This window comes from Haliotis rubra, unplaced genomic scaffold, assembly GCF_003918875.1.
Source record: "Haliotis rubra isolate DU_JTF1 unplaced genomic scaffold, ASM391887v1 Scf456, whole genome shotgun sequence".
NCBI classification, from domain to species: Eukaryota; Metazoa; Mollusca; class Gastropoda; order Lepetellida; family Haliotidae; genus Haliotis; species Haliotis rubra.
The window spans coordinates 783,618-807,715 of record NW_025767142.1 but is presented as its reverse complement, the minus strand read 5'-3'; the positions used below and the strand labels follow the sequence as shown (position 1 = coordinate 807,715).

The window sequence follows — 24,098 nt, the reverse complement described above, 5'->3', positions numbered from 1 at the left end:
CGACCGATATTTTCGCAGTTTGCTAGTTACGTAGCTACAATTGTCTTCCGATGATGCAACACTAAACGGGTACCCGGTAGAACATGGTACAGTAAGTAGTGTAGTCTACACTCGTCACTTAAAGATCACATGTACTCTAGGGGGGTACAAATACATAAATCGCTAATTGGCATCGTTATAAATGAAACCCCCTCATTAAAACTACTCATTTCGATCTTTAACTGACTTAAATCGACCTTTTTGACAACAGTGCACAATTCTCACCCGCGAACGAAATTTCAACCAATCAGAGCGGTGCGTCTCAGTGACGTCATATGAGGAATAGATATGAGGGCCGATGCAGAATTCATGTACATTTTAGGGGATAAATTATCTTGTTTACAGGCTTGTATAAACCTGAAATCGTGACAACTGTTGTGAAAAATGAAAGCTATATGTTCTCACTATATCTACTGTCATTTAATTTTGTCTCCTGCTTTGCCTAGTTTCCGAGTTACAACTTGTTTTCATGGACGATGATTCCGTCAAAATCGCTTGGTGTCGTTAGGCCTTATTTGTTCGAGCCAGACGCTAGTGATGGTGAAAATGATGATCAGCCTCGCTCATCACGGTTTCGGTTAATTTCTCCAACCTAAACAGTGCGACATTAAGAAGGGTGGATGCCCATCAGATGCCGTTATTTGAAAATATCCCCGGTAGTTCTTGTCTGATTGTAATAAAGTATCAATAAAGCAGTCTGGACTTTTTCAGGCTTGTATAATGACGGTATAATGACTGATCCAAATTGATCCCATTTCTGTGGGTTTTTTTACCTCGATATTTAATCATGTCATGTTAAAATATGACGTCTATTACGTATGATATTAAAAATTGACATTTGATTGATTTGAATCTGTAAACTAAACAACCCTACTTTGCCACTGCTAGAAGAATCTAAAAATTTACTTAGGTAAACAGGTACATACTCACACGGTTCAATTCGGTGTGTTTGTTGGGCAACGCGGCAGCAATTTTCATGCAATATGACACCAGTCTGTTGATCGAATCAATCCAGTGATCGGTAAGTGAGCAACTGTCAACGCTTTTCACCACGACACGGAATCTGACCACCTCATCCACTCAGTCGCCAAACACGAATATAGCATACTGGAGACAATTCTAACCCGGGATCGCGGGTTGGCTTGCATATCGCGAATATTATGAATAACTCAACACACTATTTACGGAATTTGTTAATTTGGTTTTAAAAAGCGGAATAATTTGGTATTATGGGGGCAACTGTGGCTCTGAAAAGTGTGTATGATCTTTCAAACCACACAGTCCGCGAATTACGACGTTTTGCTGTATTCGCTCACTCACACAAACCTGGAACGCCTCTTGTGTTAGCCTAGTGGTTAGACCGATCGTTCGTATACGCAAAACATTGAAAATCGGGGTTCGTTTTCTAACATAAGAACGATGGGGGAATGTCATTCTTTGTTTTCCCGCCTTAATATTTCTTGAGCCATGCTAAAGCGGCATAAAACAAGTCAGTCACAGGAGCCTCAACTATCTCCACGTGTCTAATTGTAGAAACGATCCGATTATGTCGGAACAATCTGTAAAGGGAATTGCATATGAATCAATATAACAACTGTAAATATTGGAGGAAATTAGAACAAATGAACATTGAGCTTATCTCTAGTTTTGTCTCGCGGTAAGCGTCGATTCAGTTCACTTGGCACTTTCCATCTTGTCTCCAAAAATATGAAGCAACTTTTTCTCCATTTGATCTTTTCCATACCGTGGTATTGGTACAACTGAAAGTTACCTTCTTTGGGGGATAAAAAAACTGATCATTCTGTCCTAGGATCCATGGCCAGGATTTCGATATTTTACGGCCGCTTCGAAATCAACAGGTGTCCGTCTTATTATCAAGAGTTACTTCCCTTATCTCATGCTGAGTGTAAACAAAGATGGCCGCAAGTAAGAAGATCTGGGTCGTTGTCAAACGATTTGATGTGGATGGTAAGTTACTGCGAGTGATTTTTGTTATTTTACGTACATGTGCGGTTCATATCCTTATTGGTGCAAATATCTGGTAGAGTGTGTGGATTTTAAAACACTCGGAAAGCTTGAAAAACAGCTACAAATCGTAATGACAGGCAATCACTATGACAGTCGATCACCTCAGCTTTGGGGCTCGTTGTTTTGGTCATCGTTGGGTGCGGCTCTAGGGGCAACACGTTCGTCCAGCAAGTGCTCTTTCATATTGTCTCAAGTATGGATCAGGTCACTCTTTACCGCGTACATTCATATTCGACGATTTACTGACAAGCTTGCACTCAAGATCATCTTTAGTCTTAAAAACTGTGCAAAGGTCAACGGTAATAAAATTCACACTGTGACGAGTCCGAACATACTTGCTGTTCACTGGAATGCACTTTACCGGGCTCAGCCCTCGCTGCTGCCTTTACGATCCTTAGGGTTAGGGAATCCCAGCAGCGCTACTTAATCTGAAAAAGTGCGCCCGGTAAAGTGCAGTACTTCCACTGGATCAGAGACGTAAGATCTGTGAAGGTGTTTCAATTACCAATTAGTGAAAAAGCTCAAAACTGTTTAAACACATGCTGCCAATATGAAGGAAGCGAGGCCATGGCAGTTTTACCTCAGTGGTATATTACCAATATAGATAAAAAGAGCAGGTTTTCTGGCTACAGCATATCAGAAAATATTAAACGATGCTACCCTTCAGGGTTTTCAGCATTAGGGAAATATAATGAGGACTGGTTAGCTTGGAGTGTGCCTGAGTAGGTATCCATATTAAACTGCATGGTATCTTTGTGAACTAGCAATGTAACACTTACATATGAATAGTGTTAGCAATCATGCTCAAGCTAGTCACTGTATGACAAGTGCAATAATCTTAATTAACACGCAGTTGAACCCCATTTCATCTCACCTGTGCACTGACATGTTTGAGAACTGTAAAAAGTAATCATAATTTTTGCAGTAAATTGTTTTAGCCCAGTCTTATGATTCCTATAATCACATGGAAGTCAGCAGGGTGTTGGGCGGTGGCGTAGCCTAGTGGTTAAAGTGTTTGCTTGTCATGACGAAGACCCTTGTTTGATTCCCAACATGGGTACATTGTGTGAATCCCATTTCTGGTGTCCCCTACCATGATATTGCTGGAATATTGCTAACAGCAGTGTAAAACCCACTCACTCACTGGCTCAGCAGGGTGTGATTGGACAGCTTGTACAAATTTTGCAGTGGATGCTTTCTTCCAAATATCCACTGTACCTGTCACTATTGGACCCTTTGGAGATGTACCTTTAATACTGCTTGCTATTAGTATTATTTACCTGTTATATATAATTCATGAAGATTCGGGTTAGAATTGGTCTTCAGCAACCCATGCTTGTCTTAAGAGACAACTAACAGGCTCGCTGACTTGGTTGACATGTCATCATATACCAACTGCGTAGGTCAATGCTCACGCTGCTGATCACCAGATTATCTGGTCCAGAGCACTGCCATATAGCTGAAATAATGCTGAGTGTAGTGTTAAACAACATACGGGCCGGTGGGGTAGCCTAATGGTTAAAGCGTTGTCTCGTCACGCCATAGACCCGGGTTCAATTCCCCACATGGGCACAATGTGTGAAGCCCATTTCTGGTGTCCCCCGCCGTGATATTGCTGGAATATTGCTAAAAGCGGCGTAAAACTAAACTCAGTCAGTCAGTCAGTTAAACAACATACAAACAACAAAAGCACCCGTTATAATGATGTACCAGGAAGAAAAAGACAAGTGTGATGAGTGTCAGATTTTATTCACTTGTTACAGAATTAAAGAACATAAAATTGTCTATGTCCAATTATACAGTGATTAGTGTACTTTCAGTATCTGATTATTTGTTTTATGAAACTGTATATCTGGTCTTGAAATTAATAATATTGCATCACAAGTGTTGTTTCCTTGTAAAAAGTCTCAGTCAGAATAGGCCCTAGTAATAGCAACTGAGATCTAGATGGAGTAGTGACCGTTATGCCTGTACAGTATACGAAACAGGTTCTAAATTTTGCAAGCCAGTCAGGCTAGCTATGCCTGGAAGTTACTACCCCATAGAATATTTCACTAGTCCGAGATTTGAATGTAGACTCGAGTTTCATCATTAAGCTGAATATGATGAACATTTTCATCAGGCCATAATCTTGCATGATTTAATAGTGTATTATAACTTAACATGTCTGAAAGAGTGATATATTTACAAAATGAAAATTCACTAGCTAGTCGGGCCAGTGACTGTGGAGATTACTGGCCCAACTGGATTTTTACTAGCCACTGGCTAGCGGGCCAGTGGCTATTTTGCACACTGTGCCTGTAGGTTTGTCTGCAATATATTTGTACTCGTGTGTTTCAATGAAGTGATAAACATCTCAGATCTGAATCACACAATGCAACCTCAATGCTAAATTTCAGACACTGTTTTAATATTGCTAACTTACCATCACTCTCTCACAAATGCTAAATCATGTGTCTTCCACGAATGGTGTGTCACTATAAGACTGAGTGTATTGTTAATGGTGTATGTCTATGAGCTCACCTCTCTGTTTCAGATGAAATTGCAGACAGTGATCATGGTGATGCAGCGTCTATGGACATCAATGACAACGAGGACACTGAAATGGTCAGACTCGCACTGAGAAATACATTCAGCATCAGCGATCCGGACCTCATCCTCAAGGTATAGAGACTACTGAATAGATTCTGGATATAGTAGGGATTGGGAAAGGCAGGGGCCATTATTTTTAGAATACAAAATGGCCCATTAAAATTTATTTTGAAGTTTACTATTGATACAAGGGCAGTGGCCCATTCTAAATTTAGAAAATGGCTAATAATCCTGAAAATGGCCCATTGTCAAGGTTCTCTATCCCAATCCCTGATACAGTTAGCTTGCCACGGATGTATGGGTATGAAATATGTGACTATAGAGCATGTTAGCAATACTTCCTAGATTGCACATACCTACATTATGTTCCACCTTCAGTGGCTGACATTCAGGCAGACCTTGGATTAGAGGCTGCATATTATGGATAATGCCCATGTAATCTGAGCACTCATTGGTCTAAGCACCGGTTGGTTTCCCTCCTAAATTCATTCATGATTAGCTATTACATTCCAATGTGTATGTGACTGGTGGTATGAGCGTCCATCCGGGGAAGGTCGCAGGTTCGATCCCTAGCCGCGTCATACCAAAAGACGTTTAAATATGGCACTTGTTGGTCCCTGTCGGACGCTTGGCATTAATTGGTACAACAAGGACTGGTCGACTTGACTCGGAGTCAGTATAATGTGTCTGAGTGGGGTATTCGTGCTTAACTGCAGCATGGTATCTCACTGAACTAACTTAAGTTTGGGCTAGTACAAGCAGCCACACAAACACACTCATGCATGCCGTCATATGAGCAAAATATTCTTAAGTACGACGTTAAACCCTATTTCACCTCACCTCAATATATATGTTCATAGCTAATGGTGGAATGATGTTTAGACAATGCATGAAGCACTGACACTGCATTGACAACAATTTATATAGTGTGTGCTTTTTAGAAAGGTTTCATGTGAATTTTACATGTTTGAGATGCAATTTTTGACAATTTACTAAAATTCATTAAGACCAGTTTATGTCACTTTGTAATGTATTTAACAGAGGGGTCTTGCTTAAAATATTATAAATATGAAAATATAATTACTCATCTGTTGATGGTCATCATTAATTGTTGTAATTGTCATCATGTTAAGCTGACTTTCCACGTCAATCACCCCTTAACATCCATCATCTTATGACATACTATAAATATACAGCTAACAGATTAAGGAGCGGCTGATTTATTCAGACTGCTGATCAATTTATTCCATTAGCTACTATCTAGTTGTACATTAAACACACTTTGGTACAGTAGTCAAGATGTACCATAAGCTACAACATATATCTACTGTAAAAGTGCCCAGGGTGCCGTGAAAGTGTGGTTTAGGGAAGGAGTGCTTGATACAGCCATTCACGTTTGCTGACAGCGTTATTTCCAGTCTTTACATACCTGTAGTAATGTGATAAATGAATTGATCATGTTTAAATGAAATGTCATATATTGAGCTGCATAGCACTTCTTTTCATTGGGTCAATGTTTTTATGTTCTGGTTGGTGTCTTTTATCACATTCCATAGCAAACCAACAAAGAGTTACTTCCCTTTGACTAATGCACCATAACCTGAGGGCAATAGGATGCATCAGTTACTCAACAAGAGGAAATGAAAGCATGATATCATGCAGAGATGCCAACCCTTACGCTTTGGGCGTAATTATTACGATTTTGACCATTAAATTTCATAGGGAATTTTTCTCGTAATGCACTTGTGCAGGGGTTCAGAAATGGCCTTACACCGATAGGAATCGCTTACTCTTAGCATTGCGCTTATTCCAGTTAACTTGTAAGGAATTAAAGTATTTTGTGTCACCTGACCAACAATTTTCGATGTATGTAACTTCATAATGATTGGTCACGTGTATTTCTGTCTAGAATCTTTCCTGTTCCTAAGTAAGTGGTTTAACTATTACAATTTTTAGGTCCAAATTACACTTTTTGACCTCCAGTATTACACTTAGGCCCAAAATAGGGTTGGCATCTCTGTATCATGCATAGTTGCTTTTCAAATCTTGACACTTATTCAGGCTTCATTGGCGAATCTGTTGTCCATAGTCTTTATTCAATAACATTTGTTATTGCTTACTTTTGGTTTGTTTTGATATAGGTTTTTCACATGGGAAGAAGCAGTTTAATGTATTAAAAATGTCAGTTCTGTTTTCTGAAAAAGGCTATTGTAAGGCAGAACAAGCACCAGTTACACAATTTTGAACTTTTTGAGTGAGTATGTCATTAGAGGTTTATAGAGTAAAACAACATCCAAACAATTTCATGCAGTAATTCCTACTAGTGAAATCAGCATGAGAGTTGTAAAGAGTTACCTCCCTTCAACCAGTAATGTCAAGTTGCAACATGAGGGATTTACTTGACGAAAAGAGTCCCAGGTAGGACTACTGAAGAGAAAAACTATCGATAGGCCACATGTTGTATGTTTGATGGGTTACCTTTGATTTTGACTGTGTGTCCTAACACAGTCATGACTATATACATTGTGGACATTGATTTCAGTTGCTTACCATTTAAAATATTAACAATTAAATTTTCTCCTTTTTTTTAATCTTCATCTTGTTGATCTGTGAAGTATATTATTTTGTATTTTTTTATTGTAGCTGTAGGTCATAGTAAATCAAATCCATGAAAAGAAAATATGGAGATCTGCTTCATGCTCATGCTTGAGCCCATCCTTGTGATGAGTCTTTGCATGTCAGAACTATCCCCTTGCTTGTAGGTTTCACCAAGCAGTAAACATATAAGACCAACATAATGGCAGGATTCCCTCCAACATTAGGCTGGCACACAGGTGGGTGGGTGGGTGAGTGAGCAAGTGAGTAGGTGAGTGAGTGAGTGCAGAAGGATGGGTGGGTGAGTGGGGGGATGATTGAGTCACTGGGTGGTTGGGTGAATGGATGGGTCAGAGTGGGGCAGTGAATGAGTGGTTGGATGGGTGATTGAGTCAATGGGTGGTTGTGTGAGTGGGGCAGTGAATGGGTGGTTGGGTGGGTGATTGAGTCAATGGGTGGTTGGGTGAGTGGGGCAGTGAATGAGTGGTTGGATGGGTGATTGAGTCAATGGGTGGTTGGGTGAGTGGGGCAGTGAATGGGTGGTTGGGTGGGTGATTGAGTCAATGGGTGGTTGGGTGAGTGGGGCAGTGAATGAGTTGTTGGGTGGGTGATTGAGTCAATGGGTGGTTGGATGGGTGATTGAGTCAATGGGTGGTTGGGTGAGTGGGGCAGTGAATGGGTGGTTGGATGGGGCAGTGAATGAGTTGTTGGGTGGGTGATTGAGTCAATGGGTGGTTGGGTGAGTGGGGCAGTGAATGAGTGGGGTGGATCGGGAAGTGAGTGGAATTAGAAAGGGCATCAACAGGGCATCAACATTACATCTTCAGTACCAGATATCCCAAGCATGTTGAACACTGCCACTGATGACTCAACTCCATGATTAGCATATGACAGAATGTGAGGGTCATGTTTGTTACCAGTTTGCCAGGAGATTATACTTAATTGGCTCCATTAAGCGTCACCATTGTAGCCTAGAACCATAGATGACTTTTGCAGTGAGACTTTGATTACATTAGGCTGCAGTAGTGGTCTCTCCCATGTTAACTGTCGGCATTTAGTTATTCAATGTATTCTATGCATATTTATACATCTGATATTTCCATGCTGTGTATTTCTGATTTTGCCAGAATTAATGAGTGTGGAAAATCAATACAGTGAGATACCGTGTGCTATTGTGTAATCTGTGTTGGCAACAATGGCATCTTCTCTTGGGTAGTCCTTGGCTTGTTCGAACATGTCTGAGTTGTGTTGATGTCTTCAACACTGGGATTTGATGTTGGAGACACACATTTTGGGGGCAATTATTCATTTCAAATGCTTGCAAGAAACGTTTGATTGTGAGTTTAAATCCATGTTGGCCACATTATGTTTTGATGTTTGTCAGCATCATACCCTTCATTTTGGGTTTCACCAAGATGTGACCTGCATCACTTTTCCTCCCACTGACTCACAAACTCACTCACCCACTGGCTCACTCACTCACCCACTGGCTCACTCACTCACCCACTGGCTCACTCACCCTCTGACTCACTCACTCACTCACCCACTGGTTCACTCACTCACTCACTGTCTCACCCACTGTCTCACTCACTCACTGGCTCACTCACTCACCCTCTCACTCACTCACCCACTGGCTCACTCACTCACCCACTGGCTCAAAATCCTCACTCACCCACTGGCTCAAAATCCTCACTCACCCACTGGCTCAAAATCCTCACTCACCCACTGGCTCAAAATCCTCACTCTGCTACTCTCACTCACTCACTCAATCACTTTATCTAACTAGTTATATACAAGTTGCTGCATCTGCTGCACATGGTTACTCCTCAGGGTCATTAGCTGTACCAGGTCAGGACAGAGAAATGCTGTGTAACATGTTATCTGGTGTAATAAGAGCATGATCAACTCCTGATTGAGTGATCATGATAATAGTGCTGGTGTTATCATGGTTATCACATACCCTGTCACCACACTGTCACCTGACCGCCTCACTCATGCCTGGGCCCTGTATCCATGTCTGATGATGACATGTGATGGGAAGGAAGGGAAAGGAGACAAAGCATATTGCAGTGAGTGAGTGAGTGAGTTTAGTTTTATGCAGCTTTTAGCAATATTCCAGCAACATTACAACAGGGAACACCAGACATGAGCTTCACTCATTGTACCCATGTGAGGAATCGAACCCGGGTCTTCAGCATGACGAGCGAACGCTTTAACCACTAGGCTACCCCACTGCCCCCATATTGCAATGATTCACTCACTCTTTACATCTTAGGGCTGTGTGCAGTTTATAGATGTCAGTGTGCACATTAAACTAAATCACAACTGTTGATAAAGGACAATGGGTGAATGTGTCAAGCATGGAAATAAACATTGTGCACCTCAAACAATAGTAACATTGTCATATACAAAATTATCATGCTTAAACAGAAATTTAACATTGTTCCTACTGTGTTCTATTCTTTTCACCCTGAGGGGAAGTGCCGTAGCCTAATGGTTAAAGCGTTGGCTCGTCACGCCGAATACCCGGGTTCGAATCCCCACATGGGCACAATGTGTGAAGCCCATTTCTGGTGTTCCCTGCCGTGATGGTGCTGGAATATTGCTAAAAGCGGCGTAAAACCAAAACTCAGTCAGTCTCTTCACCCTGAACAGGAGGCTTGTTCGTATTCTGTTGGTGGAACACATTATATGTCTAATGCCTCAGGCTTAACCTGTTTAACGTCTCATACCTGACAACAACCTGTTGTTTTCTTTATCACAGTCATTGTCATTATCTTCAAGGCTTTAGATTGTTCACAAACCAAAGGCTGTTCCCAGATAACAGGAAGACCTTCTTCCAAGGACTGATAATCGGAAACAGAATTACTTTAAAGTGGAGAAAACAGTCACACCATTATTTCACAAGTGCAGATTCCAGCACTCACGAGTTTGAAGGGGAAAATGACTGGACATGTAACCGTGTCCTCCCTGTCTGACCTACAGAGACGACCCTTATCTCGATTGTTGGAACACAGGCCATGCAGTGCCTGGTATAGTGCTGTCTGTAGTGGTGGGGTGATGAGGTTCATGCATTACACTGTTGGGCATGTAGAAGCAGGCAGTTAGTGGGCAACTCCTGACCTACTAGATAACAGGCTGGTAGTTTGTGTCCTTGTGCTGACTCAACTGAGGAAGTTACTGTTGTCCTAGTCTGTCATACTTGCTTCGACCACACCCCCCGTTTTGTGTGGATATATCGTCAGCCATTTGTGTCAAGATCGTTTAGTTGAGAGTCAAAATCGGGTTTCAGTCGACTTGCAGAAATAACAATAAAGAATTGGAAGGTGTCATGAGTGGTGCTCAGTTAATAGGCCAATCATCCATGATTATGTTTACATTACGTTTTAATTGATTGCATGCAATGGTAGCGTAGCGATCAGCAAAGCAGTCGGGTGGGATGTACAGAAGTGTCCGGCCTTGTCATGATGTATTATACTGTGAAGCATTTCGAGTTGGGGGTCATCTCAAATTTTTGTATATATTTTATATAATCTTTAATCCTCGCAAAGACACGAGGGCCTGTGACCGATAAGGGACCGTTCATAACATATGGCTCGGGGGCATGATAATGATTTTAAGGAGGGGTCACCCATTTTTTTCTGGGGAGGTAGGGGGGTCATCAGTTTTGTACACATGTACAGGGGGGGGGATTAATTATGTACATAATAATGTTTAAAAATTACGCTTAAAAATATGGGGGGTCATAGATTTTGTACGTGACTTGCCCACACCCTTGCCATAAATTATAAACGGTCACTAAGAAAGAACGAAAGTATTCACTAATAGTTGGGTTGTATATTTTCAGTTGCGGAACACGAGGGGTTCCCTCATCCCAATCAACAGCAGGATTGAGGCCAACTCGAACGATGTGTAAGAGCAGCTGTATCCACTCTCTTCAATGTTTGAAGCTATCCATGAGTGTCAGAGTCCTTAACGTTACTGAGATGTTGAAAGTTTATGTCTTTTACGATCCCGACTCAAATACTACATTACCATTATCATGTTTATGGTACCAGACTCTGAGGACCACATTACTTTTTAATTTATAACACAATAACACAAACAGCAGGGCTCCAGATAAATTTTCAACATCAGGAGTTCCTACTCCTTACTTTTTCAATGCAGGAGTACTGGAAAGCCTTAAGAATACTTCTAGAGTGCTTAATGGAATTTAATGGAGTACCAGTAATCTTGTGCTTCGTTTCATACATGCACAACAACATAGCTACTCTTGTGTAAACAGGTCAATAAACAATAAAACAATACTTTTTCAGATAAATACGTCTGTAAATGATTCTTAGACCGTACATCATTGTTGTGATGCGTATCTGCTGTTTTCTAAATCATTTCCTACCGTATCATGCACATTTTATATCCGTACATACGCCGATACGGCCCTTATCTGGAGCCCTGAAACAGTATTTTTATTAGTAGTACTCTGTTGTTATGTTTTAGTAAACCATTGAGCTGACTTATTTATATTGGGATTTTACAGCATTTGTAACACTCAGTATCATATACCATGACTTGAATATTTACAAGCCGCTGTCATATACCGGTAGCTGGACTAGTCCTGAGTGCAACATTAAATAAAAAACAAGCAAAACATATACATGCTGTACATTTTATCCCACATCCAGCCATCAGTGGGAAGGTGGGAAGAGTGGATCCACATTAATACACACGTCACATTGTCATTGCCCATATCCTGTTGTTGTTGAGCCATGTATTGTGTTTGTTTCCAGACCCTATGTACTGGAGGTTGTGAGACTCTATCAAAATGGTAAGCATGAGAAAGACCAAGAATACAGCATAACAATGTACAAAGGTGCCAGTTTTTGTACTGTGTGTTTTTCTCAAGTTTGTTGTCCAATTTGTTTGGGTTAGCTGAAAGAAATTTATATAAATTTATGCAGCTCAGTATTTTTATTTTTTTTTGTTCAGCATGTGAATGGGTTTAGTTTAGTTTTAGCAATATTCCAGCAATAACACAGGACGTGTTCAGCATGTAGTTGTTTGGGACATGCTTTGGAATGAAGTTATTTTGTCTGGGATCTACTAAATCAGTTAACTTTTAAGAAAATGTTTCAGTAAACTTGATGGACCAGTGCCACTTTTTTGCCATCTTTCTCATTGTGTAAAAGGAGAAGTGGGATAGTCTAGTAGATAAAGTGTTTGCTTGTCACGTGGAAGACCCGGGTTCGATTCCCCACAAGGGTACAATGTGTGAGGCCCATTTCTGGTGTCCTCAACCATGATATAGCTGGGATATTGCAAAAAGCTGCTTAAAAACGCACTCGCTCGCTCGTTTAATCACTCACTTCTCATGTATAACTAACAAAAGTTTGTAGATACTTTCCAGTGTTTAGCCAGTGTCACCACTCACTATGTTATGTAGGTGAACAGTACCTTGAACAGTCTTTCACTCAGCTTGAGGGGCGGTAGGGTAGCCTAATGGTTAAAGAGACCACTCATGATGCTAAAGACCCGGGTTCGATTCCCCACATGGGTACAGTGTGAAGCCCATTCCTGGTGTCTGCCACTGTGATATTGCTAAAAGTGGCATAAAACCATACTCACTCACTCACTCACTCTCTGTCAGAGCTTGATGGGGAGGAAAGTGATGAAGGTCTTTGATGTTTACCAATTTGGGATTCAAACCTGTGACAATAGCTTTCTGTCATGCTCTGCAGAAGTAACTCTGCACGGCAAATAGCAATACTTTAGACGTCACGTCCAGCCATGCCTCCTTAGCTTTCCAGTGCAGTAGAGATAGTCATTCATATAACATTCCATCACACAATAACACTGCTAATGATGTAGATGTTTTAACAGTGATGCCATGTGAGAGGTCAGTCCAGCTCAGCAGATACAGGGACACTGTCAGGACCAAACTGTCCGAGATAACCATGAGGGTTGGTACACTCTATATCTTTCTATACCTCTTTCAGGGAGGCATTTTCTGAGTCAGACAAGGCAGTGTAGATGATGACCTTTGTTGAAGGAATTTACCCCCAAAACAAGAATTTTTAATTAATATGTGTTGAAACTAATTTCATCTAGGATTGATTCTCTTTTGGCAAAAGAGGAAAGGTTTTTCAAACTTTAACAAACAGAAGTGTGATCAAGTTCTTGACCAAAGATGTTCCTACATCTTTATCAAAGACTTGCTCATGTTATTTTGCTCTAAGAATACTTTCTGAATCACTAGTGATACTAAACATTAATCTTAAGATTTCATTATTTTCAATCAGTTTATGGACTAGAAAAGATTTCAGCATTTAGATTAGTTTGTGGACTAATGACTTCAATGAGAATCTGTCGTGGTTGGCATGTTTATGAATCAGTAAAGGTGATCCTTTCTGATGACATCACTGGAAGAACCCACACAACCAGGGTATTCAGCATCTGCGTCTTCTGTTTCAGCTGCAGGCTCTGGAAACAGCCACACCAGAACTGAACAACAGACGCTCAGAGAAAATCAAAGCTGTGAGTAGACAGTCTTAGTTATATTGTCAGAAAATTGTTCATGAAACTATCTGTGCCTTAACTTGTCTTGTTTTAGTCAATTTTAGCGTTAATATATGCAGTGTTACTACTATATCAAAGATACCTGTACTTATTAGAAGGGGGCGGTGGGGTAGCCTAATGGTTAAAGCGTTGGCTCTTCACGCCGAAGACCCGGGTTCGAATCCCCACATGGGCACAATGTGTGAAGCCCATTTCTGGTGTCCCCCGACGTGATGTTGCTGGAATATTGCTAAAAGCGGCGTAAAACCAAACTCAGTCAGTCAGTCAGTCAGTACTAGACAGGAGATGATTGGCTTGACTCAGATTGAACAAAGTAAGTAAAAGGTTGATTATCCTTGTGTTGTGGGTTTTAGGATGTCACTAGCTGATTCAAGCCAACTTTATCTTGTACACAAGCCATCATCCCAGTATTTACAATGTCTGCGTGATACAATCTGCCTCATAATAGTGCGAGTAAACACTGCCTTAAAAAATGTCCGAAAACACATAATCCGCTGATACTAAGTCAAATGGTTGTGATTTCTATGGTTCATGTGCTGTATAAGTTGCACACTGAGTTGAGGAGGTGCAGTGACCTCAGTAGACTGTAGGTAAATTGATCCACAGACATCTGAATCTGATTCTGGTTATTGCCATGAACACTCCAGACACAGTGTATACAGAGCTCCAGATAAGATTTAGCTCGTGTGGGTACTGTACCCACTGTATTCTTTTGGAGTGGGTATTATGAATGTTGAGTGGGTATTTCATTTTCCGTTACCCACTGCTTTCAAATATGTGCGTATTTCAGTCATTTTACTCACCTAAGTATATGTCATTGAGCAAGTTTACTAAGCAGGCATGTTCTGCCTCATGTCATACCTAATCAAAACCAACTTAAATATAATGGGAATGATTTTATAAAACACTATTCCTGTACTAACATTACCACTTGATAGCAATCGATGTCTTATTCATTACGCAAGCGATTTTTATAAATATATTCCGTACGCATTTGTTTTAAACTTTTTGCGTATCTAACATTTTAATTTTTAACTTACCTTACCATAGGTCTTATGCATATTACCTCAAGCTCCGCTTAAAGAGATCAGACAGTCGTTGATTCGCCATTCTGTAGAACGGCCACCTCGTGTATCGACGAGTGTACAGGCACCGGAAGTGACGTGATCTCCCCTCCGCAGCAAGCGCGGTCCATCCAAAATCACTTTTACTTCAAGCGTCTAGGTCAGACGTTTTTGGTTCGCTAAGTTTCAGACACTTACTAATAGATTTCAGATATTAAAGTTATTGGTATGTATGTTTTTCTATCTTATGTCTCTTCTCTGTGGGTGAAGAACATAATTTACAAGTAACTTCACTTACCTGGCTACCCTCGTGTTTATGTTTTTCACTTCCGGCAGGTGTGTCCCCACGTTCGAAGTTTTTTCCACGTGGCATGTTTGGGTGTTTTGATACCTCTAGGGTTCTTCCACCTTCTGTTTCATGCTTGTTTTGTGTGTACCTTCTTTTTCTTGCCTAATTTGTGTGTTTTTTTCCACGCTTTTTCGGCTCAGTGTGGGGCAGCCATCTTGGTTGTTTACGACTGTCCCACTGCTTAGGCGTGCCCATTCTTGTGGGAGGGTGCTTCCATTTTTCGTCTGCAGGGGTTGTTTCTAGGTTTTTACGTTTCACATTTGTGTGTTACAGCTTTTGGTGTGCATGACCCGGCAGTTTTGTTGCATCTGCAAGGTGCAGAAGTCTGCCAAGACCCACACCCTGGTGCCCAGACTGTGCGACTGTTGCCTGTTCCATTGGCGAGCGCTGTCACTTTTGTACTCTGCTGTCCGTCGCAGATTTCAAGGCCTACCTCAGCTAAGAAGAAACGCTTGTCACAACGAAGAGGAAAATGTCTTCCCCTGTTTCTTCTGTGGACTCGGTCTTCTCCCCTCGTGCGCCGGTCGGACGCTCTTCTCCTGTGATAGATCAGCCGTCCACCCTGCGCCTCGTTTGCTGGCGCCTGAAGCCAAAGCTTCGTCTGGCGCTTTGTTGACCTATCCCACCCGGACGCTTTATCGCATCCGGAGTTCAGAAGTTGCTTCGACGCTCCTTTTGCGGCAGCTGCGGAGCCAAACTAGCACCGTTCCAGCGCCGTTGCCTAGCTTTGCCCCTGCGCCGACACCTGTGGCACTTGATTCTCCAGTTGCTGACTTGTTGCTTCAACCAACGTCGATGCCTACGCCGACGCCCATGCGGACGCCGGCGCCTATGCCTATGCCGACGCTGACGCCGACGTCCATGCTGACGCCGACGCCTGTACCGACGCCAGCACCAACTCCGACGCCTTTGGCAGACTACCGTATCCCCAGGAAGGCTACAGTGTCTAGAGAGGAGAACCTACAACGTCAGTTAATGGAAGAGCGTTCCCGACGTCAGGACGCCGAGCGTTCCCATCGTTCTCGACGATCTCGTTCCAGGTCTCCTCGGCAGCATCATCGGTCTAGGAGTCCTCGTCTTAGTTCCGATACTTCTCTTCGCCGTCGTCGGTCTGACTCAAGGTCTCGCTCTCCCGTACGTTCCAAGGATAGGGAGAGGCGCTCACGGTCACCGATGCGTGGTAGGCGATACCGTCGGTCCCGTTCAAGGTCACCTCCTGTTCGCCGCTCGCCGCGACGTCCACGTTCCCCGACAGTTACTTTGAGTGCTGCTTCTCAGTTGTCATCGGTGCGCCCACCGAAGCCTGCTGCTTTGGGTCAACGATTTACTGCTCCTACCGTGTCCTGGGAGGACACTGAGGAGCGCTATTTTTCTCCCGATTATGAAGAGGATGATGATGATGGGGGCACCTACCTCCCTCTCTCTGCTGTGTTCGACTGGATTGCCGACAGACTGCCGGATTGTCCTTCTCCCTCTTCAGGTTCGGCCGACCCGAAGGCTATTCGGTCTTCTCCGGAGTTACTCCTCCCGCCTCACCCGATGGTGGCCGATGCTGTGGCTTCTTTGGACGCTGATTTTGCTACTTTGTCTCTCAATACCACGATAAAGGCTCCTAAGTCACGCAAAGGAGACTACAAGATTCATAGTTTGGATTTTGCCGATGGAGGCGCGGCTCATGACGAGTCCCTCAAGTGCTTATCGGCTTCCCCACAGGCATCCTACCGAGTGCAGGACTCCAAGATGTTGGCCATTGATGCAGAACTCAAGCGGATGTTGAAGCCGGTATCAGCGTTGGCCTCGGCAACTTCGGCTGCTGCTTGGGATCTGACGGAAGACAACACGTCAAGGTTAGAACATCTTACCACCCTGTTTCAATGGCAGGGCAAGGTGTTGCATGATTTGCTGGCGCACCTCCGGGCGGCTCTGGCCATGACAACGGTTGTTCAGCGGATGGGTTTCCTGGAGCCCTGTTCTTGGCAGGAAGAGTTTAAAAGGAAACTGTTAAGAGCCCCTTTAAGCGTCTCGCTTTCCTCTTTAATGACGGCATTCGGAGGTGTATAAGGAACACGCAGAGCTTACCAATACGGAGGTTTCTTTGTCTACGTTCGAAGCTTTGAGTTCGGCCTTCGTGGCAGATCATCTGCAAGGGGTAGAGGAAGCGCCGTTACGTCCCGAAGAGACTCCGTCCGCGACGCCTCTGGCGAAGGGCGTGGCGTGGGCAGATCCGAACCTGTTTTTCAGCGCCCGTCAGCAGGATCGTCCCCGGACCCCCTTCGGCCCGGCTCGAGGGGTAGGGGAGCGCCCTTACTTCGGGTCGCTGAAGTTGCGACTAACACGACTGGGACCTCCCCGCCCCAGTCGTGCGGTTCCGCCTACTCCAGTAGGCGGGGAGACTGGGGATCTTCTGGCCCAATTGGACAATCCTGGAAGACCCGCTTATCACCAACATTCTCAGGACCGGTTACAAGCTGCCAATCGCCGTGTCAGCCGCCTCTGACTTCAACGCCCAAGTCACGCGTGTGTATGCTCCAGACAAACAGTTACTGCTAGCAGACAGCATCCACACTCTGTTACGCGAAACAAGCTATAGACAGTGCTAGACCCCGACAGTCCCCGGGTTCTACTCACCAATCTTCCTGGTTCCCAAGAAGGACTCAGGGAAACTACGCATGATTCACAACATGGCAGTTTTCAACCACCTTTATCTTCGGAACCGCCTCACTTCGCATGGTGTCCCTGGAACAGCTACGAGCCAAGCTTAAGCGTCCATTGTCTGGTTGGCCAGCCTGGACCTTCAGGATGCCTACCTGCATGTGCCCATTTACCACCGTCACAGAAAGTACCTGAGGTTCTTTTCAGCGGGTCCCACTACCAGTGGAAAGTGCTTCCATTTGGAATTTCCACGGCCCGTGGCTTTTACTTTCGGATTACCTCGCCCGATCACCCGGTTCCTCCATCTCAGGGGCATCGACTTCGACCCTTATATAGACGCGACTGTCTCATGAACCACCTCGACCCTCAGTTGCTTCGCCAAACAGATGCACTTTGCCATTCATCTCTTGCAGCAACTGGGATGGATTATCAACATAGACAAATCCCACCTGGAGCCGTCCCAGGAACTGGCGTTTATAGGAGGCCTCTTCCTGACACATTGCGACCTTGTCAGGATTCCGCCAGATCGCTGGAGAAAGATTGTCAGTTTAAGCCAACCGAGGTCTATCCCAGCCGCCGCTTCGTGCTCAGGGAGTGGCAGTCCCTCTTAGGTCTCCTCACCTCAGCCCAGGACTTGACGCTCAGAGGTCGCTGATGCTTGGGCGTTACAGCTTCCTGTTGCCTTACATCCAGGCGGGGCCGACCTTCAGTTGAGGTTCTTTTGCCCCTGCATCTCCACGCTTACCTCCGTTGGTGGACTGTCGAAGTCGAGCGTCTGCGCGCAGGAGTCTCCTTGACAGAGTTTGTTCACGATCACGCGAACTGTTCAGTAGATCACGTCTCTTCAAGGTTGGGGTGCTCACCTCAACGACCAGACCACCTCGGGGCTGTGGTCAGGCACCGAGCTAGGATGGCACATCAACAACTTGGAGCTGCAAGCAGTCATTTTAGCGGTTCGACACTGGGTGCCTCTGTTGCGGAACACCAGGCTCCTGATAGCGTCGGACAATTCCACGGTGGTGTGGTTGATTCACAATCAGGGAACGACCAGGTCCAAACAGTTGTTGGAGCAGACGTTCCAGCTGGCCAGTCTCCTGGACGACAATGGCATCAGCGCCAGAGCCCGACACATCCCAGGGTGCAAGAGCGTTTTGGCAGACGCTCTCTCAAGGCCGGGCAAACCGTCTCCAACAGAGTGGATGCTACATCCAGAAGCGCTTCAAACTTCTTTTTGTCACAGTCACGGCCGCCCTCTGATCGACCTGTTTGCGACTCGCTTCAACACACAGCTGCCGTTGTACGTGTCTCCGATTCCAGATCCAGCGGCATGGGCGGTCGACGCCATGTCCTTGTCGTGGGAGGGTCTGGACGTGTACGCCTTTCCACCACCAGTTCTGTTGCCAGCGGTAATAGCAAAGGTCAAGCGGACAGAGACGATTCGTCTGCTTTTGGTCGCGCCTTGGTGGCCAGCCAGAACCTGGTTCCCAGATCTGCGCCGTCTCGCCGAAAGAAGTCCGCAACAGTTACCAGACTGGCCTCACCTGCTCAGGCATCCCCACAGTCGACAGTGGCATCCCGATCCGACTCGGTTTCATCTGTGCGGTTGGATCATCTGCAAAAGGCGCTGAAGGCCAAGGGCTTCTCCACGGGTGTCGCCAAGGTTATTGCTCGTGCTCATCGAGTCTCCACAAGATCACTCTATGATGATAAGTGGGTTTCTTTTGAGAAGTTTTGTGCACAGAAGTCCAAGGACCCATTGAAGGCTTCTCCTCAGTTTATAGCAGAGTTCCTTCTCTTTCTTCGGAAGTCCCGGCGTCTCAAGGGCAACACTATAGGAACTTATTTATCGGCTCTTAACTCCGTTCTGGCGGTCAAGTGCGACAAAAAGATTTCCAAGGTGCCAGAACTCATCGCCCGTCCTCAAAGCGTTTAAGCTGGAGGACCAGAAGGCAAAGCTCCGATCCTCCGGCTTGGGACCTAAACGTGGTTTCTTCGTCATCTGAGAGGTCCCCTTATGAGCCCTTGGACACGGCTTCTTTTGAGAACCTCTCCAGGAAGACAGCCTTTCTCTTGGCCCTGGCCACAGCAGCTAGGGTTAGTGAGATCCACGCATTGGATGTCACCAGGGTGCGTTTTGAGCAGTCACGGCATGGTCTTGTTCATCTCGGACTGCTTTGGGATTTCGTGGCCAAGAACCAGCTGCGGGACAACCGGATAGGATCTTCTCCATCCCTCCTTTGTCTTCCATTCTAGGACCTCACGGACGCTGAGGAACAGCTGCTTTGTCCCGTGAGGGCACTTAAGATTTATATTGCCAAGTCATCTTCCCAGGAGGCAGTCTCAGTAGAGACTGTTCATCCCGCTGTCTTCTGTGGCCAAAGGTGAAGTTAATAAGAATACGCTTTCTGCGGTCTGGCTCCGTACTACCATCCTGACCGCCTCGATGCAAGATCTGCCTCATCCTACAGCCACTAATCCGCATGAGATTAGGGCTCTGGCATCCACCATGGCTCTCCACAGAAACTGCACCGTTCCAGCCATCATGGAGGGTTGTTTTGGAAGTCCTCTACTGTCTTCGCTAGTCATTACCTCGGGGATTTGGCCGTCGAGGGCGTGGAAGGTCTTCAATCGTTTGGTCCACTGGTGGTTGCTCAGCAACTCACCCATCCCACCGCCCATTAGGTAACTACTTCTTCTTACCTTCTGGTCTTCAGGTTAACTTACACTCTGGGTGTATTTGTTTTCCTTAGGGTTGCCTTTAGTTACTATCTGTCTCCTGTTCCAGGCGCCTCCTGCGACAGTCTGGCGATTCAGTGGTTTCTTCTGGTTTTCCCTTGGCATGTGGGTTTTTCGTGGGACGGTCCTCTGGAGCCCGACACCGCCGTCCTACTGTCAAATCCATATGCATAAGACCTATGGTAAGGTAAGTTAAAAATTTATTAAAATCTAAATATTTTAGATATTTAAATACTTACCTTACCATAGGGCGGTAACTCCCTCCCAACGCTGGATGCTCCTCCCCTCTCTGGGCTCTTCGGACCTGGTCAGTAAAAGTGATTTTGGATGGACCGCGGGAGGGGAGATCACGTCACTTCCGTTGCCTGTACACTCGTCGATACGCGAGGTGGCCGTTCTACAGAATGGCGAATCAACGACTGTCTGATCTCTTTAAGCGGAGCTTGAGGTAATATGCATAAGACCAATGGCAAGGTAAGTATTTAAATATCTAAAATATTTAGATTTTAATAAAATGCATAATTGGTAAGCAACAATTAATTTTCAATGCGTAAATGGAAATTTTCTATGCATATTTTACCCAGATACACAGCTTATCTGGGCCTCTGGTATACTTGCAGACTGATTCCACTACCACTATGTAGGGGAACAATGAGACCGTAGTCCTTCATTGACAGTTGTCGGGATACTGGTTCGTCAGTTACGTATGTAGTGTAATATCCAGGGCTGCATCGTTCTGTGCAATTGGGATACAACCACATGCTTCAACTCACCACCTCAACCTGTATTATCAGTACACCACAATACACTTTTCAAACAATATGTATTGTAGTATTTATTCTGAAAACTGGTACACTGATAAAAAAATCATAGCAAGTGTTTATATTATCTCTATAGTTAAATCTACATAGAATTTCATTCACCTCTGATGTTTCCTATTGCAATGAATTCACTAAACAGGTTTCTTTACATACTACGTATTGCATAAAAACAGAAAGAATCCCAAACTATCCAGTCTGTTTTTGAGATTGGTGTTATCAGAACCATGTCACTAGTTTTTAGGGCATTAGTATCTAGAAAATAAGATTGGCATGTACAATCAGTGTCACTCAATACCAAACTCTTTATATCCCAATACTGTAAATCATGAAATTAATGCGTCACAAATTTAATGCGAGTGAGAGGGTCTAGTCTTAAATGCGTCACGAAATTAATGCGAGCACAGGAATCTGTGTTGATGATAAAATGAATTGAGCTTGTTAAGCAATGAATGGAAATGAGCTGATGATGTTTCGATTACGCTGCAATGGTTGATCACGTGATTGCTTGCTACATGGACATCTACCATTTCATCTACCAAGGTACAACAAACAAGTGGCTGGAGAATGTCCAGCCTGGCTGATGTGCTTGAGTGACTTTAAACAATGACCAGTGATTGTAACCAGTGATAATTACATGTGACTTGAGATACCTGTAATGAGGAAGTGACCTGTATTGCTGTAATGTGTAGCGTCAACAGATTTACGTTTTCTGTCTTTTACTAAGTAGACATGGTCAGACTGAAATGCGTCATTATAATAATGAGAGAAGAGTACAGACGCATTTTTCGCATTAATTTCATGATTTACAGTATATCACAATATGTATCACTATATGTATACCACAGTGTATTGCGATACAGTTTATTTGCCAGTACACAGCCTCAACATAATCTGTTCCGTGCCAGTTCCTCTGACAGTATTGTCTTCTGCTGCAGGAGATGGGGAGCTGGACCAGAAGATTGAGTTCCTGAAGAAGAGGATCAGCGATGCCGACAGCGCCAACTGGCGGGGCATGTTCAAGAAGAACCCAATGTGGTGATCCTAGGTGGAGGACGGTCAACACCACACCCACCTAGAGGACACTGGATGTAGGATGTGATACATGATTCGGACCTTGAAACAGTGGACGGCAGAATATTTGCCTGTGTTACTAATGGTTGTTACTACAGTTGCAGATTGCCCTTGCTTGGGCAAGCTAGGTGAAAGTGTTCAGTCTTTCCAAATATATATGGACACCTGATGAATATGACTTGTACAGTCCATGGTAGCATTGTTCACGACCTTCAATGGTGGTGATTGAAGTGGAATTGTTCATAAACATCATGGGCGATCAAAGTTGCCTTGTACATGACCATCAGAAATTGTCAAAGTGGCATTGTTCATGATCATCTCTCATGTTAATCAAACTGGCATTGTTCATAAACATCATTGGAGGTGATCAAAGTGGCATTGTTCATGACCATCATTAGCAATGATCAAAATGACATTGTTCATAAACATCATTGGAGGTGATCAAAGTGGCATTGTTCATGACCATCATTAGCAATGATCAAAATGACATTGTTCATAAACATCATTGGAGGTGATCAAAGTGGCATTGTTCATGACCATCATTAGCAATGATCGAAGTGGCATTGTTCATAAACATCACTGGAGGTGATCAAAGTGGCATTGTTCATGACCATCATTAGCAATGATCAAAGTGACAATGTTCATGACCATCATTAGCAATGATCAAAATGACATTGTTCATAAACAACATTAGCAATGATCAAAGTGACATTGTTCATGACCATCATTAGTAATGATCAAAGTGGCATTGTTCATGACCATCATTAGCAATGATCAAAGTGACAATGTTCATGACCATCATTAGCAATGATCAAAATGACATTGTTCATAAACAACATTAGCAATGATCAAAGTGACATTGTTCATGACCATCATTAGTAATGATCAAAGTGGCATTGTTCATGACCATCATTAGTAATGATCAAAGTGGCATTGTTCATGACCATCATTAGTAATGATCAAAGTGGCATTGTTCATGACCATCATTAGTAATGATCAAAGTGGCATTGTTCATGACCATCATTAGTAATGATCAAAGTGGCAATGTTCATAAACATCATTAGTAATTATCAAAGAGGCATTAGCCACCACCATCAAAGTTACATAACCCAGCCTCATAAAAAAGTAACTATACCAGACAATGTAATTTCAAGTGTTTTCTGTGTATTATTTGTGATGAGCTTCACTGGACGTTTGTCCATAGTATAGACATTGCTTTGATTCAAACCATCGGTATCTTATCAAATTCACCATTTGCACCATTAATCATTGAAAAGGCTGATCACAGGTGATCATCAAGCTGACAACTTGGGTGGATCTAATGGCGACATCGAAGTGACTCACGGTCACGTCATCGTGACCTCGTACTGACCTCATTCTGACCTCATAGTGATTCATCGTTACATCATAGGGCAAAGTTCAAGGCATGTTCCGATATAGAATGTGATATAAGCTGCCATTTTGTTTCCATAGATATACTACATCATTCAGTTCCTTCACAAGGTCATTCCACCACATGCCAGCTTTAGAAACTGTGGCTGAAACCAACAAGATTGTACATTATTGACCTCTTCTTAG

At 43.7% G+C, this 24,098-nt stretch overlaps 1 protein-coding gene across 3 annotated transcripts; it reads left to right on the top strand.

Moving 5' to 3' along the window:
- Nucleotides 1–1,949: 1,949 nt before the first annotated feature.
- Nucleotides 1,950–24,098, top strand: LOC124290080. Of its 3 annotated transcripts, none has more exons than XR_006901826.1 (8): nt 1,950–2,007; nt 4,604–4,731; nt 11,102–11,166; nt 12,042–12,079; nt 13,132–13,211; nt 13,723–13,785; nt 22,385–22,883; nt 23,032–24,098. XR_006901826.1 is itself a non-coding variant. In XM_046726767.1 (7 exons), exons 1-7 carry the CDS (start codon nt 1,956–1,958, stop codon nt 22,418–22,420), a joined length of 462 nt encoding a protein of 153 aa, XP_046582723.1. In that variant the 5' UTR covers nt 1,950–1,955; the 3' UTR covers nt 22,421–24,098. The 3 variants fall into 3 exon arrangements, 1 of the variants encoding a protein (XP_046582723.1); XR_006901825.1 differs by having other exon boundaries at nt 22,958–24,098; XM_046726767.1 differs by having other exon boundaries at nt 22,385–24,098.

Coding starts and splice junctions, on each gene's coding strand:
- LOC124290080 (XM_046726767.1), top strand. CDS start 1,956: ATGGCCGCAAGTAAGAAGATCTGGGTCGTTGTCAAACGATTTGATGTG. Junction 2,008..4,603: donor CAAACGATTTGATGTGGATG/GTAAGTTACTGC, acceptor TCTCTGTTTCAG/ATGAAATTGCAGACAGTGAT. Junction 13,786..22,384: donor GCTCAGAGAAAATCAAAGCT/GTGAGTAGACAG, acceptor CTTCTGCTGCAG/GAGATGGGGAGCTGGACCAG.